The sequence below is a fragment of the Myxine glutinosa genome, chromosome 10 (assembly GCF_964187855.1).
Source record: "Myxine glutinosa chromosome 10, kmMyxGlut1.1, whole genome shotgun sequence".
Classification (NCBI taxonomy): Eukaryota; Metazoa; Chordata; class Myxini; order Myxiniformes; family Myxinidae; genus Myxine; species Myxine glutinosa.
Window position 1 is genome coordinate 12,836,723 of NC_136270.1, and position 17,923 is coordinate 12,854,645.

The 17,923-nt window shown below is 44.9% G+C and overlaps 1 protein-coding gene across 1 annotated transcript in view; it reads left to right on the plus strand.

Moving 5' to 3' along the window:
• Nucleotides 1-13,675, plus strand: part of LOC144894103 (uncharacterized) — a 70,962-nt gene extending 57,287 nt beyond the window's left edge. The window contains exons 2-4 of the mRNA XM_078786182.1: nt 705-3,072; nt 3,203-3,375; nt 13,644-13,675. Coding sequence (XP_078642308.1) covers nt 705-3,072; nt 3,203-3,375; nt 13,644-13,675 — 2,573 coding nt within the window. The remainder of the gene's footprint in view (nt 1-704; nt 3,073-3,202; nt 3,376-13,643) is intronic.
• Nucleotides 13,676-17,923: the final 4,248 nt, after the last annotated feature.

A 17,923-nucleotide genomic window follows, 5' to 3' on the forward strand; every position in this document is an offset into this window, starting at 1 on the left:
ATGCTAACTATAATGTTACTCACACTCTTGACTTCAGTTTCTGCATGAAATCATAAACAGGCAGAATAACAGCTGAGCCAGCTAGCACCATGTTAGCTAACGTTAAAGCTAGCCTCATCTATGTACAGTATGTTCCTAATGTCGGTGTAACTTAAACTTTTGTTAATGCCAAACATGAGACATATCTGTTGACTTCTGTATATGAATTGAACCAGAAAGAGGCACGACAGCTGAGCTAGCTACAGTAACTTAGCACAATGTTTCATTGGCCTAGATAGCTAACGTTAGTGTGGAAGAATTTAGATGTTTTAGCTATTAGCACTTTTGATGCCACTAAACATGGTTTAGTCAGCTAAAAAGTACCCTAGTGTAGAACATGACTCAGAACCTCTGTTACCTCACTGAAAACTCAGAGCCTCCTTTCACAGGCACTTTTAACATCATTCGTGATTTCTTATTTGTCATTTAACAGTGATGGTAGACATCGACAGCAAGCATGCCCAAAAGAAAACGGAGTGTAGAACCTGCAGCCCAAAGCTCTCCTCCTACATGCATCCTTCATGTACCATCCATGTCTGATCATGGGGATTTCACGCCCCTCCGTAAAATTAAAGGATCTGCTTCAGAAAAACTGCAACTGCTTCAAAAGATCCCGGATAGACGTCTCAACCAACCGCATGACTCCCCATGTCGTATGCAATCAGTATGTGATCAGATCCCGGCAACTCTTCCTGATGACCTAGAAAGAGTAGGATATCACAGCAAGTGTTATAAGCACTTTGTCCGCCACTTTCATCGTCTGGGAGATGATACAGAACCAGGGCCATCAACCTCATCATGGCATCACTCTCCTCGTAAACCAGGAGGTTCTGCTGAACCCATCTTCCCGCCAGAGTGTATATTTTGTGAGAAAGTTGAGACCAAAGATGCTCATCGCAATACTGAGAGGCCTACAACCTTCCCATCCTTTAAAAACAAAGAAAATGCATGGGAGCAAATCGAAACACGGGCTGAGAAAATGGGTCTCTATCGACTCCATCGAAAGGTGAAAAACAAAGACCTCTTTGCATGTGAGGCCAAACACCATCCGTCATGTTTTAAAGCTTTCCGCACAGCATTCTACAACTATGAGCGTGCGATTCACAGAGCCGAAGCACCAAAGGAGCAGGCTTGCATGTCAGCCGCCCATGAAAAGGCATTCAACTCAGTACTGGAACACATTCAAACCCAGGTCATCCAGCAGAATAAAGTTCTACAGCTTTCTTCCTTGCGCTTGCTCTATGTCGAGGAACTGAAACTGAATGGATATGAGAACTCAAATTATCGGTCAGAGAAACTACTGAAACGCCTACAGAATGACCCAATCAAGGAGCATATCCACTTCACGAAGGTTGATCATGACAAATGTGATGTCATTTCTTTCTGGCTTGTGCACAGCTCAAACATAACAGTTTCCAATGCTCTCGCACGAGCATTCACACTCGGAAGCACAAACAAGAACCAAAATGTTGCCCTCCAACTTCGCCAGGGTATTCTACAGGCTTTCAGAGAGTGTAAAGACCAACCATGGCCACCAACAGCTGAAGACATGGAGCTCAATCCTGAAGACATCCTACCTCCAGACCTTGTCCGCTTTCTCAGCGTGCTAATGACTGGCAAGGAGGGCATCGAGACAGAAAAGGTGAAGCGTCTGGTCTTCTCCATTGGACAAGATCTGTGCCGTGCAGTGTCAGATGGAAAATGGAAGTTACCAAAGCACATTCTCCTCTGTGTGACTGTAAGGCACCTGTTCCGAAGCAAACAGCTCACCACAATACTACACAGGCTTGGACACTCTGAGAGCTACGATTTCGCCTTGGAGTTGGAAACTGCTCTCGCCAAGGTCCTGGATGAAGTCTCAACTTATCGTACACCACAAATTGTGACAGGAGAGGGCAACCTTGTATTCCACTGTGAGTGGGACAACTTGAATAAAACCACTACCAGTGTGCACGGCAGCAACATTGTAAACAGTGCTGGAGGAATCATGGTGCAGGAGGTCAAGCCCGGGTTCGAGAGCAGCAAGGACCGAATGCTACCTACCATCAATAGGTCACAACAGCGTAGCCTGAAGGTCGACACACCAAAAACTCTCCCACCCTTGCACTTTACTCGCGTTGGCCCGAAGTTCCCTGAAGGCTCATCATTCACACCGCCAGCAGAGAATGACACAGTCTATGCCACTACGATGCAAGAGTACTACATCTGGCTCTTCATCAGATACATCGGAAGCTGTGGCCTGCAGCCTGTGCCTGGGCTAGGGGGTTTCACCTCTGCAACTGGTTCTCCCCCACCCAGCAAATCAACAGTCGACTACTGCACGCCTATCCACCAACCGATCACAGACAACGCAGTTGTTCGTGAGCTACTGAAGCGTTCCGAGGCAGCAACTGCTGAGGTGGGTCAGAGATGGGTCCTGAATACATTTGATCTGGGTGTCTGCATGAAAGCCCTTCCCATCATCTGGCGCTGGCCAAATGAATTTGCTAGTCATGTAGTAACGATTGGACCCTTCCACACATCCATGAACTACATCGGGATGCTCACTGGACACAAGATGCGTGGTTCTGGATATGCAGAGATTCTCTTTGAGGCACAACTAGTAACAAGTGGATCTCTCAAAGGTGTTCTCAGTGGAAAGGCCTACGCAAAGTCCCTCTTTTGCCTCAAAACAGTGTGTGAGGCAATGGAGAGGCTGTTGATGGAGAGATTCACTGAGGAGGAGAACATCATGATCTCTGACCCTGCTGTGCTTCTCAGAATGACCCAGTCTTGCAACCGAGAGCACCTCGATGAAGCCCTCAAAGACCCCTCAACTCTACTCCTCATCAAAAAGTACCATGCCTTTGAGGAAAAGGTGCGCAAGGGCCACCTGGGGAAGACAGCTGCCTTCTGGATGTCGTTCATTACCCACTGCCATCTTGTCTTCATGCTCCTCCACTCTGTGAAGACCAACAACCTCCAGCTGTTTCACAAGTGTAACGGAGAGATGGCAGATATCTTCTTCGCCTTTGACGGACACAACTACTCCAGGTTTGTGTAGCATACATGGTAAAATGTATAACCATCACTGAGTAGATTTTAATTGATACTTGGGTTCATGTATTATGAGAGGAGCTATTCCAATAAATGTCTACAGTATTTCCCTCTCTGTACTTTACAGATATCTGACTTGGCTGGAAGTCCACCTGACAAATCTGGAAAGCACGCACCCAGGGGCCAAGGACCTGCTTACTATGGGTGCAATCGCAGTGGCTCGCTCGATGATACCAGGGGCACTCAGTGCTGTCGACAAGACAATGGAAGAAACGTTCATGCGCTTTGCTAAATCATCAGGTACATCATTTTCTTTCAGTGCCCACAACATCAAGCTGACGGTGTACCTGGATACAGGGTCAGGGAAGCATCGCCAACTTGTCAACGTCTCTGAGCTGGCAGAATCCCTGGGAGAGGACTACTGTGCCACTCTCCTGGGGTACTATGTGTTCAGCGGAGAAGACTGCACCAGTGCCTTCAAAGGGAAGGGAAAAGTCGGGCCCTTGAAAAAGCTGGAGAAGAATCCCAGGTTTCACAGGGCATTCGGTGAACTGGGTGACAACTGGGATGCCAACCCTGAGGTGGAGAGGCAGTTAGAAAAATTCACCTGTGTGATGTACGGCCAGAGTCGCGAGTCATCAGTGGACATTGTCCGTGCCAAGCTGCTACGAAAAATGGTGGGAGAGGACAAGACCCTCACATCCAAGTCCAAGGTTGATCTGGCTCGCCTTCCTCCATGCCAGTCTGCCCTGAAGCCGCACATCCAGCGTGTGAACCACCGCGTAGCATTGTACAAAAGAGCCGATCAACCTATCATCGAAAAGCCAAAACCTTATGAGGAGCAAGGATGGATAAGGACTGATGAAGGACTGTTGAAACCAATGTGGTCCAGTGGTCCCATCCTACCAACCTCACTGGTGGATCTTCTGAACACAGGAGAGCACGAAGAGGAGGAGGAAGAGGAAGGAGAAGAAGAGTTTGACTCTGACGATTTCGATGAAAATGATGATGACTGACTCAGTGTAGAATCACTAATGCTAATGATGTTTATCTAAAACAAGCAAGAGAAGAGTGGTCACATTGAGTGCTAGGACTATTTTGACAGTTGTAATATTTAGAAAAATAAAACTTTGTGTTAACGTCTGTGTAGACGGACCTTAATATGAGTCTATTATTTCGTAAAACTGTGATTATTTTGTAAATAAAGCACTAATTAGCATACTAGTATACCATAGACACATGTAATCATGTTATGAATAGTTCTATCATGATCTATGCCCTTCAAAACATGGGTCTAGACACCTTCATTTTTCAATTATCTGCAATATTGGCTGAGATATGTCAAAAATCGTTTTTTTGATAATGGCAGCAGTAATTTGCATAAAAATGGTATGTGGGACATTTTTTCAGCTTGGGGCCATAGCTAGTCATTTTCTACACATTTTCTCCAATCTAGAAACACTGATTAGAAGTATATCTCCGGAGGGTGCAGGGGGACCTAGTCTTCCTACTAGACTATATAGTCGGCAATTGCGTTTCCACAATCAATCGTAGCTCTTCTGCGAATTGAAGTGGATCTGTTTTGATTGATGGCATATCGCTCTGTAATGCCTTCAATTGGTGTATTTGCCAAGGTCTATACATCAAATCTGGGCGTTCCTCATTTGCCCCTGGAAATTGCCGTTGCGGGAAATTCATAACGCCACATTGTTCAAAACCTCCCTGTGGAAGAGTCAAGTTTTGAATGTTCATTGGCAGATCATATTTATCGTTGGATAGATTGACATTCATCACAGAACCCTTACTCCTTGTATGGTGGTATGGGACGTATGTTGAAGTTGTTGCAGCTGGTTGTATTGCTTGCCCACTTTGAGTCGGTTCCTGTCCTCCAGTTGCACCCTCTGGGGTAGTCACCTCAACTGGGGCACTGCTTTCACCTGTCTTCTGTCGGCTAGAGCCAATCGTTTCACTCTGTACTGGCCCTTCGGCAGGTAGAGGTACAGGTACCTGTACTTCCTGTGGCTGATATACACTATTTCGCCGATAGGGTGGAGGAGTTTCCTCTTCTAGTTCATTTATCTCATATGACCTTGCGTCTGGGTACAATCTGAACTGGGATCGCTTTCCATTGCTAACTTCAAGAGGCATTTGAGTGGATACCTTTTCCAACCTATGTTGTATCTGCTTCATTTCTTTCTTCACACCCCCCATTTTCGTTTTGGTCTCCCTGTCTCTAGACTCGATGTCCCAGTAATAAAATGGTTTCCAATCCACCTTCAACTTCTGTCTGTCTCTTGCTTCTAATTCTTCTCTGAGTGTTTCCAATGTGTTCCTGTCAAACGTGCCATCCTTGGGGAATTCCTTCTTTCTCCCTTTTGTCCATTCATGCCAAGATTCCAAATCTTTAAGTGAATGTGGACCATATTGCTGATACATGTGGTTGACGCAAGCGCCTCTTTGGGACAAGTCTAGCTGACCTTGTTTACCCTTGCAGACTCCATTTCCCATTTTGCCTGTATGTGAATAACACTCAATATTCCCTCAATGTACCAGGTAGATTACTAGGATCTGCGCTTTGGAATGCACCTGTACACACCTGTACTATATGTCCTATAAATAAAATCTACTGGAGTTTGTTCCACCTTTTATCAAAGTAGCGTTGGATGCGTTGTAGCTTGTTCCAGGTTCCTCTAAAGCTTCACTCGTACCTCCAGGAAGGATCTCTCCACCTGTTCACACGGTGATTTCCAGAGAATCTCCCTCAGCTGTGGCTTTTGCACAATCCAATCTCACAGATCAGTATTTGCAGATGAGCCGGAGGGTCAGTATGAAATGGGTGAATCCTCAGGTGTCCGCTCTGTTGACGGGGAAATCACACAATGGTAACCGCACATATATATCTGTATATAAACTCACCACCTTGCTCAATTTTCCCAGGTTGTCTCCACATTGATAATATCTCGCAAAGATATCAAAGCTTCTTTCTTGAGACCGCATTTTCATCAATCAAACAATCAATATATTCAATTCAATTTATTCAGTTCAATTTATTCAGTTAAATTTATTCAATTAAATTCAATCAATTAGATTCAATCAATCAACAATTCAATCAATTATTCAATTTCAATTAATTCATCAATATTCATCAATAAATCAAATTAATCATTTTGAATGACTCCTTGCATAAGTCCTTTCCCCAATGATGTCAGGACAGGTCCATCCATTGACTGAGATCGAATCTCATCGGTCGTCACCTCTGGTTCGTACCTCATGTCAATTGATGAATCACCGTCCTGTCCTAGGGTCATTTCTGACATATTTCCCCATTTTGCCTGGTCTCCACAAATTTTCTTTGCAACCACTAAAGGCAACTCATCCTTCATTCGTGAGACAAGAATATCTAATCATATCATTCAACTTCTTCCATAAGTGTCAAGAATATCCAATCCATAAAAAATGGCAAGAATATCCAATCATATCATTCAATGTACCATCCGTGATATTTGTTTGCTCATTCACTATTCCTGATTCGTCATCAAGGATCTCCATCATCAGACAGCGTACTTAATTCCGCATTTTAATGAGAATTCAACAGGAATTTACGACTCAAAGGAAAAAGAACGAGCAGACCTTTTGCAGGACGATCGTTACAAAATCGTTACATATATTAAAGTATTTATAATGTCGACAAATCATAGCTTAATTCTTACAAAATTTGGTTCTTTGAATAAATCACAGCACCGGGAGAACCAGCTCCAAAAAATGGATCTTTGTGTTTATTCAGCACCCTAGTAATTGGTTCTTTGTGTACTAATTACACAGCACCCAGGCCCCGCTCATATGGATCTTTGTGCAGCGCTGCACAGCACCTGAGCAAAAGGGGTTTCATCTACATTTTCCTTATCCGGTGTACCATCCGTGATATTTGTTTGCTCATTCACTATTCCTGATTCGTCATCAAGGATCTCCATCATCAGACAGCGTACTTAATTCCGCATTTTAATGAGAATTCAACAGGAATTTACGACTCAAAGGAAAAAGAACGAGCAGACATTTTGCAGGACGATAACTGGAATTAGTCGTGAAAATATATCCAAAATACACAAAAATACACACCCACACAAATAAACAACATTTATTCCGTTTAACAGAACAAACATTTCCTCTATCATGACATGCATGTCTTCAAAATTATATGACCAAGAGAAAAAGTAAAACTAATTAAAACTGCGGGCAGTGATAATCCGGGGACCATACCGCTCCATCCTGATTGGACGAGTGCGTGCTAGAGTCGTCAACAACGACAGTCCAGATCCGATTGTTCAAAATTTCAACTCAATCGATCGAAAAATGAACGCAGGGATGCATTTTAAAGGTGCAGTGGCACTAACTGAGTTGCCACGAATATGGCCACGAAATTGCCAATATGGCCATCACAAAATATTTTCCTTAATCAATTGGCTCATAGCATAACCAATCTGCAAGTATTTCATCCGAAGATGTATCTCTGAGGACTTTTAATTAAATAAGTCATTTATAAATCAACGAGTTAATTTATTAAATGATTAATCAATAAATCAATATTTTCCTTGACAGCCACATCACTTGGTCAGTGTCATGTCCAAATATCAGCTTCCTTACTCAAAAGGTGCCTGAGTTAATGTAATGTAATTACTGTAATAAGATTACTGCAATTACTGTAATGATTACTGTAATTACTGTAATTACCGGAACTGTAATTACTGTAATTACCTCAGGTAATTACTGTAATGTAATTACTGTAATTTAATAAGAAATGTAATTAATTAAATAAGTACTTCATTAATCGCTCATAATTAAATAACTCGTGAATTCTTATCCGATTTACTTAACATTTGAGTGTCCCCAAAACGTTGGAGCAAAACGTTGCAACAACGAAAGTGAAACGTTGTAGCGACGTTGTGGAAACGTTAGCAAAACTCAACATTTGAATGTTCCCAAAACGTTGGAGCAAAACGTTGCAACAACGAAAGTGAAACGTTGTAGCGACGTTGTGGAAACATTAGCAAAACTCAACATTTGAATGTTCCCAAAACGTTGGAGCAAAACGTTGCAACAACGAAAGTGAAACGTTGTAGCGACGTTGTGGAAACGTTAGCAAAACTCAACATTTGAATGTTCCCAAAACGTTGGAGCAAAACGTTGCAACAACGAAAGTGAAACGTTGTAGCGATGTTGTGGAAACGTTAGCACAACCCAACATTTGAATGTTCCCAAAACGTTGGAGCAAAACGTTGCAACAACGAAAGTGAAACGTTGTAGCGACGTTGTGGAAACGTTAGCACAACCCAACATTTGAATGTTCACAAAACGTTGGAGCAAAACGTTGCAACAACAAATGATCACAAGTAATTATCACATTGCAATGACCTCTAAACATTCCTAAACCAATATCCCATTAAAATCCCATTAAAATCCCATTAAAATCCCATATCTTGTCACCCTTTGCATTGTTGAAAGCAATTAATTCCATAACTCAATATTACCTCAATTTATATATACTAGGGCGTGCCCGCACGTACGTGCTTGCCCGTACGTGCTTGCAAAAAAAAACATGCGTGCGAACAACAACAACAAAAAACTTTGAAACCACGTGGCAGTAACGACCACAGAACCCCCCCCCCCCCCCCCACCCCTCTATTTACATGAAATGGTTTGGTCCATTCGCAAAGCCAAAGCGAACGACCACAGAACCCCCCCCCCCCTCTATTTACATGAAATGGTTTGGTCCATTCGCAAAGCCAAAGCGAACGACCACAGAACCCCCCCCCCCTTCTATTTACATGAAATGGTTTGGTCCATTCGCAAAGCCAAAGCGAACGGCTTGCGAGTACGGTGACCATACCTTGGGACCCACTTGTCCGATTAATTTCAAACCTTGAAAAGGCACATCCTCGGGTCCCCAGCAATATACCTGGCAAGTTTCAAGTATATCGGACCGGTAGTTGTCGAGAAACAGCGGTCGCATACAGACAGACCGACACACACACCGAGATTACTGGAATTATAGATAGATAAAAATCCGATCCCATTAAAACCTTCAGACAAACCACTAGCAATATTATTTCTAGGACTAAAATTACCAGGACCATTATCAAACATTTATCAAAATATTAGGACCATCATCACACCAATGAATGACTCAATCCTTTAATGACTACATCCAAACCCAGACATTTTGAGTTCCGTAACTTTAATACTTCAAATTTTCCATTCCTTCCCTTCCTGTGGTAGCAGAGGATGGTTCTTTTTAGGATCATGTTGCATCGAGCATTATTTTCCAAAACAGTGTGAACATTAAACCACACCAAAACCTCTGACATCCCACCATTAACACCTATTGTAAGCATGCCGAATCAGTAAGCATCACCCCTCCTATGAGCCTCGACCAGAGGGTGGTTGTTACTCACAAACACTCGTCGCTAGCTGTTCCATTGTCTGCCGATTCCCACTCTGCTGCCGATTTCCACTAGCTGTTTTATTTCTCTGAGCTCATGAAAGTGGTGACAATGGGTGGTCTGCCATTGCTCTTCCACAAAAGAGTCGTTCCAAAGATATAAGCCGTTTTGTCGCAATACCATAAATTGGAATGAGGTAAAAATATATATATATAAATATAATACCATTTCCCGGTTCCCTGTCGCACGCCGAGCAAGTCGCGTGCTTTGAACAAGTGCAAAAAAAAAAAAAACTACTTTAAACGAGTGTACCGGCCTTACACGTCTTGGAAGCAAATGGTCGCATGGTGCACGCATGCTCCGTTTGCTCCCAGGTCACAGTAAGGCCTTTAATGACCAGCGCCGACCTTGTGCATTTTATTTTTTTTAGCGCAAAAAATACGTATTTACAGAAATCATTTAGGAAAACACGAATAATAGCTACAGTCGTTTATCGAAGTACCATTCGTGATGGGTCACGCCACCTATCGCGGCATCGGTGCGCACGGAACCCCCAGAACCACCTCCTTCCCCATGTATGTACAAAACTATTTCCAAGTTCGTAATCATATTGGACAAAAACAAGCCACACTCACCTTTTAAAGACTTGTTTGTACAATTGATGTCAGCGGTGCCTCCAAATTGTAGGGGAAGTATTCGGGGGACTCAAGACTCCAATGACCGGACACAGGTTTTACAAAAGGTCTGGTTTATTAACTGGTTATTCACTTCATTCCATTTACCAAATAATACCGCTTAATTCAATGGACCAGGTTAACTCTTTTCGCATGGTCCTTCTCGTTCGGCCGATGTTCCTCCGCCACTCCCGTCGGTCAGAGCTCCTGGTGACAAGTCCTCTCGACTCAATGTTTGCTCTGGTTTATATGGACAAAACTGGAGTTAATCCCCTGTCCACTGAATCTTAATCCTTTCTCCGCAAATGCCCCGAGGTCATGCATGCACCAAGTCCTGGCATCAGCTCGCTCCCCTCCTGCTGCGAGGGGTGCTCCAGCCTGGGGCTGTGACCAGGTGGACAAGAGATTATCATGTTCGGGCACATTCCTGACACTCATTTATGAACTCGGCTTTCACAGAGTTTGCAGGTAAAATGTATCTGCTTCGTTACCAGTGTTAATTAATAAGTTACCAGTGCCAATTAATAAGTTACACTGAGTTACACTTCCACACCGCCAACCGGGCGGAAAAATCCTGGATGTACGGGACGGGGTACCTGTCGTGGGTAGTGGCGTCGTTGAGGCGGCGGTAGTCACCGCATGGCCGCCATCCGCCCCCCGGCTTCGGTACGATGTGCAGCGGCGAGGCCCAGGCGCTGTCGGAGCGCCGCATGATGCCGAGGCGCTCCAGCGCGGCGAACTCGGCCTTGGTGATGGCGAGTTTGGTTGGGTCGAGAAGGCGAGCTCGGGCGTACACCGGCGGGCCCGTAGTGGGAATATGATGCTCAATGCCGTGACGCTCCGCGACGGCCGAAAACGTCGGTCGCGTGAGGGCTGGGAACTCCGCGAGGAGACGCGCGAAGTCGTCTGCCAACGGGAGGACGCAGGAAAGCTCGGTGGGCGCGGAACGGCTCAAGGCGCACGCCAGCGAGCTGAAAGTTTAGGCGTTGACGAGACGCCGGCGTTTAACATCGACCAGCAGCCCATGGGCGCAAAGGAAATCGGCACCGAGCAAAGCCATGGGGACGTCCGCCGTCACGAACCCCCAGCGAAAGAGCTGGCTGCCGAAGCGGAGGGCAACGGTGCGTGGGCCGAAGGTGCGGATGGCGGAGCCGTTGGCCGCGATTAAGGAGGGGCCTCCGCCGAAGCGGGAATGATGCTCAGCTGAGCGCCGGTGTCGCAGAGAAAACGCCGCCCCGACGCTTGGTCCGCGATGAATAGCAGGCTTCTGGAACGGCCGGCGCTCATGGCTGGTAGTGAGTGCCGGCCCGACCGTTTCCCGACTTGCCGAACGTGCACAGGGGTCGACATGATCGGGCCCGCCGCCCGAACCTGGCCGTGGAAATAACACCAGGCCGGGTCTGGCGGGGGCTCCGGTCGACGCGTCGGGACCGGGCAACGCGGCGTCGCCGCTGCCAGTCGCGCCGGCCCAGCAGCCTCCGGGAAGGAAGCTGCGTCGCGGGCGTCGGGCGGGTGGGCGGGAAACTGCGCCGTGGGCGCCGACTGGGCGGCGGGCGGGCTCCCGGCAGCCACCCCGACGAGCTGGCTCGCCGTTCCGATGAGCTGGTTTGCCGAATAGATCTTGTCGGCCTCCCTGGCGAGGTCGCGGGGGTTCGCGATGGTCGTGCTTGCCAGGGCGACCCGTACCTGGGCCGGGAGCTGGCGGAGAAAAAGCTCTCGGAAAAGGAAATCCGAGGGGTGCTCGCCGAGCAACGCGAGCATGTAGTCCATACGTTCGGACGGGCGCGTATCGCCAAGCTCAGGAAGGTCGAGCAGGCGTCGTGCGCGTTCAGCCGGGGAGAGGGCAAAAGCGCCCAGAAGAAGTGCCTTGATGGCGTCGTACTTGCCGTCAGCGGGCGGGCTCTGGAGGAGGCTCAGGCAGCGGGCGGCGGTCACGGAGCCGAGCGCGGCGACCACGTAATGGTATTTAGTGGTGTCCTCCGTAATGCCACGCAGGGCGAACTGGGAGTCCGCCTGAGCGAACCAGACGGCGGCATGTGCTTCCCAGAAAGTGGGAAATTTGAGGGACACTGCCGTGTCCATCACGTGTCGTAAACTCGGGGTCACCAGTGAAGGAGCAGTGCTCCTGCTTGAGACGGACGAAGTGACGGACAAGACACATACTCGTCCGAGAAGATGTTTAATGTATAATCAACTCGGGAACTCTGAAAGCCCGTTTATCGGGTTCGCATACATATAATCCAAGCCAAAAAGCATACGTCAGAACCAAAGCCACGCCTCTCAGGCGAGGCACGCTTTGGTGGTCATGTGACCGACAGGTGCAAGCAATTATAACCTCGGCGCCGCGGTTTGTCCGCCGGTTACGTCACCGGCTGGGGCAAGGAGATTATGTTGCTGGTCTCGAGCTTTGGGGGACCCATGGGTCGCTACATTCTTCAATATCTATCATGAAGTGGCATTTACAGACGGGTTTTGTATACAATATCGAGGCTCGTGTAAGAGCTAACATTAATCACAAAAAGACAAACTGACACATTAAACATAAGATAAAGGGAGCGGGAGACAAGATGGGGAGGGAGAGGGAAGCACACAAGTACAACATTTCAGAGCAGGGACATCGGGAGATCTGTGGTTTTTGATAATCGGGGGATTTTTTGCCGGACATGTCCTCCTTTTCGGTCCTTAAAGCGTCAGGTGGGGGGACAGTGGTGGGGGTGGGAGGGGGGGGGTGGAGGATTGGGCGATTAATATCTACAAATGTCCGGGATTTTGCCAATTTTTTGCTTTTTCAATTTCAAAGCGATACATTTTAAGATCTGGGATACTTTTTTACCTTATTTAGATGGTTAAACTAATTTTGTACTGTCTTTTCTGTTAAACTGAACTGTCTTTTACTGTCTTTTGTAACTCTGTAACTGTGTAGGGTTTTCTCTGTAACACTCTGTAACTGTGTAGGGTTCTCTCTGTAACACTCTGTAACTGTGTAGGGTTCTCTCTGTAACACTCTGTAACTGTGTAGGGTTCTCTCTGTAACACTCTGTAACTGTGTAGGGTTCTCTCTGTAACACTCTGTAACTGTGTAGGGTTCTCTCTGTAACACTCTGTAACTGTGTTGCGATCTCTCTGTAACATTCTGTAACTGTGTAGGATTCTCTCTGTAACACTCTGTAACTGTGTAGGGTTCTCTCTGTAACACTCTGTAACTGTGTAGGGTTCTCTCTGTAACACTTTGCAACTGTGTAGGGTTCTCTCTGTAACTGTGTGGGGTTCTCTCTGTAACACTCTGTAACTGTGTAGGGTTCTCTCTGTAACATTCTGTAACTGTGTAGGGTTCTCTCTGTAACACTCTGTAACTGTGTAGGGTTCTCTCTGTAACACTCTGTAACTGTGTAGGGTTCTCTCTGTAACACTCTGTAACTGTGTAGGGTTCTCTCTGTAACACTCTGTAACTGTGTAGGGTTCTCTCTGCAACAGTCTTTAACTGTGTAGGGTTCTCTCTGTAACACTCTGTAACTGTGTATGGTTCTCTCTGTAACACTCTGTAACTGTGTTGGGTTCTCTCTGTAACTGTGTGGGGTTCTCTCTGTAACACTCTGTAACTGTGTATGGTTTTTCTGTAACACTCTGTAACTGTGTAGGGTTCTCTCTGTAACACTCTGTAACTGTGTAGGGTTCTCTCTGTAACACTGTAACTGTGTAGGGTTCTCTCTGTAACACTCTGTAACTGTGTAGGGTTCTCTCTGTAACACTCTGTAACTGTGTCGGGTTCTCTCTGCAACACTCTTTAACTGTGTAGGGTTCTCTCTGTAACACTCTGTAACTGTCTTTTCCGAATCCGTACCCTACACACTTGTTTGATCTTCTTCAAGAGCTCTTTATTTGACACTTTACTTTCCTATGCCCAAACACAACGCCAAAACGAAAGTGTAAACTCACTGCAGAACTAAACACAAAATTCCCCTATTTTCCAAGTGGTCGAGAATAATGGGAACCCAAGTGCTTTGTATGTAAACCTGGTGTGTACGTCTCTGGCAAATAAAGGTGCTGTTGATTTACAAGCTCACGTGGCCTCGGACAAGCACAATATCTTCAGTATTAATTAAATATCTAAACTGGAAGAACTGTGGTTTTCAGTAAAAAAAATTGATTGAAGTCTGGAACACACATAATGAGACTGCCAATACGATTGCTCAATACGTAAAGGAAACTCTTTTCAAGAGTGTCCTCTTTTTTAAAGTTCAAATATGGTAATCCTATTACAGACAGACAGACGGACGGACATGAACCAATTACTTAAAGCTGCTGTCACACCTTGACGTTTTAGCCAGCGTATGCCGACGTATGAAAAAATTGGCGAATACGCTGGCACATGTCGAATACGTTATGGGTAAGTTTTGTATACGTTAAGAGCACGCTGAAGCACGCTGGCATACGTCGTAGTACGCCGAGCTCGTCGACAAATTTTGTGCATGCACAAAATTTGTCGACGTATGCCAGCGTATGACTTACACCAGCACTCAATTTTGATACGTCGGCATACGCTGGCTAAATCGTCAAGGTGTGACAGGGGCTTAACCCCGCTTTTCACTTCGCATGCACGGGGTAACTCGAATGGCACTCAGGAGAGAGCATACCTCGGCCAGGCTGAACAGTTTCTGTTTTGTATCCCACTGATCGGGCGGATCTGCATCCGGACCTGAAACAAAATCGAATCACCTTGCTCTTGTCACATACACAACCTGTCCACCAGTTTCGTCCGGATCCATTCGTAACTCTTTGAAATATGATGCTATATATAGTTTTTGCCCCTATATCTCAATGGTGAAAAATTACTTATCTGCTACCAACTTATCTGCATCAATTTACCTTCTTGCAATACGGTCTTCCATCAACAACTGCATAATCCATGTATCAATAATTTGAGGTTTGTGATTTGATTTAAATTAATTTATTTTGAAAACTTACCTGCTTTGATTGCATGTCTAATTGAAAGATCTTAATTTATTTATTTAGGGAGTCGTAGTGGCCTTTACAGTCGAGGAAAAATTCAACTTACATAGGGATGGTCAAGCTCAACCGATAAAAGGAAAACTTCATTTGGCCTCCAACACAAGGGCGAATTTCCATATGAAGAAAGAATACTGTGGGATGTTCAATGTCAGGAATGCAGATGGCGGAGCCGGATTAATGTCCTTTGAAGGACACACTTGCATCGCAAACCTTGCTCCAAGAACAGAGGTCCAGGCGGTTCAGGTTCCAACGGAGATCAAATTTAGGACCCGAAGGCTCAGTGCCAAAGATCTCTGGACACTAATGCATTAAACAAACAAAAGAAAATATAATCACAACGAACATAGCAATGCTCATGTAAATTAATATTTCATTCGTTTTTGTTGCGTAGGTATTGTCGTATACTAACTTTGATGTGATAAAATGTTCTTTACTTAAAACGCTCATTTTACATCAGTAACATGGAAGAGCCACGAAAGGATTTTTTTTTTTTTTTTTTTTATACCTCCGGAGCAGTATTGATTATGAGTTGTCTTACCTGATATCGATTCCACATTCACCACTGGGGTTACTGTTTCTCGAAGCCGAGTGTGTGATGATAGCCAAGATGATAGATTGGCTATCATCACACACTCGGCTTAAGAAAACGGCAATCGGAAGGATGATGTGGAGAACCAAAATCAATGGTAAGCAATGTTATATACCACTTTCAAAAAAAACAACTTAATTATTGCAACCTTTGTTTAATTTTCGGTCACTTAAAAATAAAAAAAAGTATGTACAGTATTCATCCCTGTTTGCTTGTCTGTTCGTGAACAGGATATCTCAAAAGGTTGTGGATGGATTCGGATGAAATTTGGTGGAGAGGTTGGATATGTGCCGAGGACGAAATGGTTAGATGTTGGTGAAGATGCGGATCCGGATCTGGATCCGAGAATTTTAAAGTGATTCTTCATCATTGAGGGATAGGGCAAAAAAACGATATACGAGCATGATGTATATGATGAGCTCGTATAGCATGATGTCTCAAAAAGTTGTGGATGGTTTTATGACAAAACTAGGTGGATGAGTTGGATAGGTGACAAGAACAAGCCGATTAGATTTTGGTTCAGATCCTAATCCAGATCCAACCTATCAGTGGAATACAAAACATCAACTGTTCAACCTGGCGGAGGTATGCGCTCTGCCGAGTGCATTTCTAGTTTGGTGTAATCTTCACCAAAATCGAATCAATTCGACCTTGTCACATGCCAAACTGTCCACCAAGTTTCGTCCCAATCCGTCCATGACTTTTTGAGATATCCTGCTCACAAACAGACAAACAGACAAATAAAAAAACACTCATAGAGCGACAGTTGGCAAAATATAACAGAGTAGAATCGCACTCAGTAGAGAATCCTGTTCCAAGGGCCTTTCACTCCAAGGGCCTTTCACTCACTCACCGCAGGCAGGTTGGTGGTCTTTCCGTCTTCTACCGACTCCTCTCTGGCCTTGCCCCCCCCAGCCCTCTCTGGGCTCTGTCCCCCAAATATTCCTACAGGTCGCACAAGATCTGCCTGCAACCCTCTTATGGTTAAACTGCCAAAATCAAGACTTTCTGCTCACCTTCACTCCTCTTTTCTCCCACCTCTGGAACAAACTCCCTCACTCTCTTCAATCCCACTCCACCCTCCAGGTCTTTAAAACAGCTGTTCACCACCATCTCTTATCCTCCCCCATCCAAAACCTTGATCTTTTCTACCCCCGCTAATTTCGGTCCCCTTGTGTTTTATACCTCTCCCCCCCCCCCCCCCCCCTTCCCACGCCTCCTGCCCCCAAGCCCTCTCCCTCCCACACTTCTCCCTGCTCTCAAATGTTGTGGTTGTGTGCTTCCCCTTCTCTCCCCATCTTGTCTTCCGCTCCCTCTTTTTGTATATTTTGTTTGTCTGGTTGATTTGTTTGTGAAATAAATGTTAGCTCTTTCACGAGCCTCGATTCAGTATACAAAAAAAAAAAAAAAAAAAAAAAAAATCCTTTTGACTTCAAAAATAATTGATGGTTGAATTCAGTTCGCTGATATGCAAATCGTCTTCAAATCTTAAGTTAATAGGATGAAAATTGACAATTTTAGAAATTGGAAAAGGCTGTTGACCTTTGGCCTGTGTTGACCTTTTGTCCAATGTTGATCACAAAAATAGTTGGCGGTTGAATTCAGTTAGCCGATATGTAAATCCTATTCAAATTTCAAGTCAATCTGATGAAAATTGAGGATTTTAGAAATTTGAATAAAAGTGGTTGACCTTTGGCCTATGTTGACCTTGTGACCTATGCTGATCTCAAAAATAGTTGGTGGTTGAATTCAGTTAGCCGATATGTAAATCCTATTCAAATTTCAAGTCAATCGGATAAAAATTGAGGATTTTAGAAATTTGAATAAAAGTGGTTGACCTTTGGCCTATGTTGACCTTGTGACCTATGCTGATCTCAAAAATAGTTGGTGGTTGAATTCAGTTAGCCGATACGTAAATCCTATTCAAATTTCAAGTCAATCGGATTAAAATTGAGGATTTTAGAAATCTGAAAGAAAGGGGTTGACCTTTGGCCTATGTTGACTTTGTGACCTGTGTTGACCTCAAAAAATAGTTGGTGGTTGAATTCAGTTCGCTGATATGTAAATCCCATTCAATTTTCAAGTCAATCCGATGAAATTGAGGATTTTAGAAATTTGAGGAAAGTTAAACCTTTTGA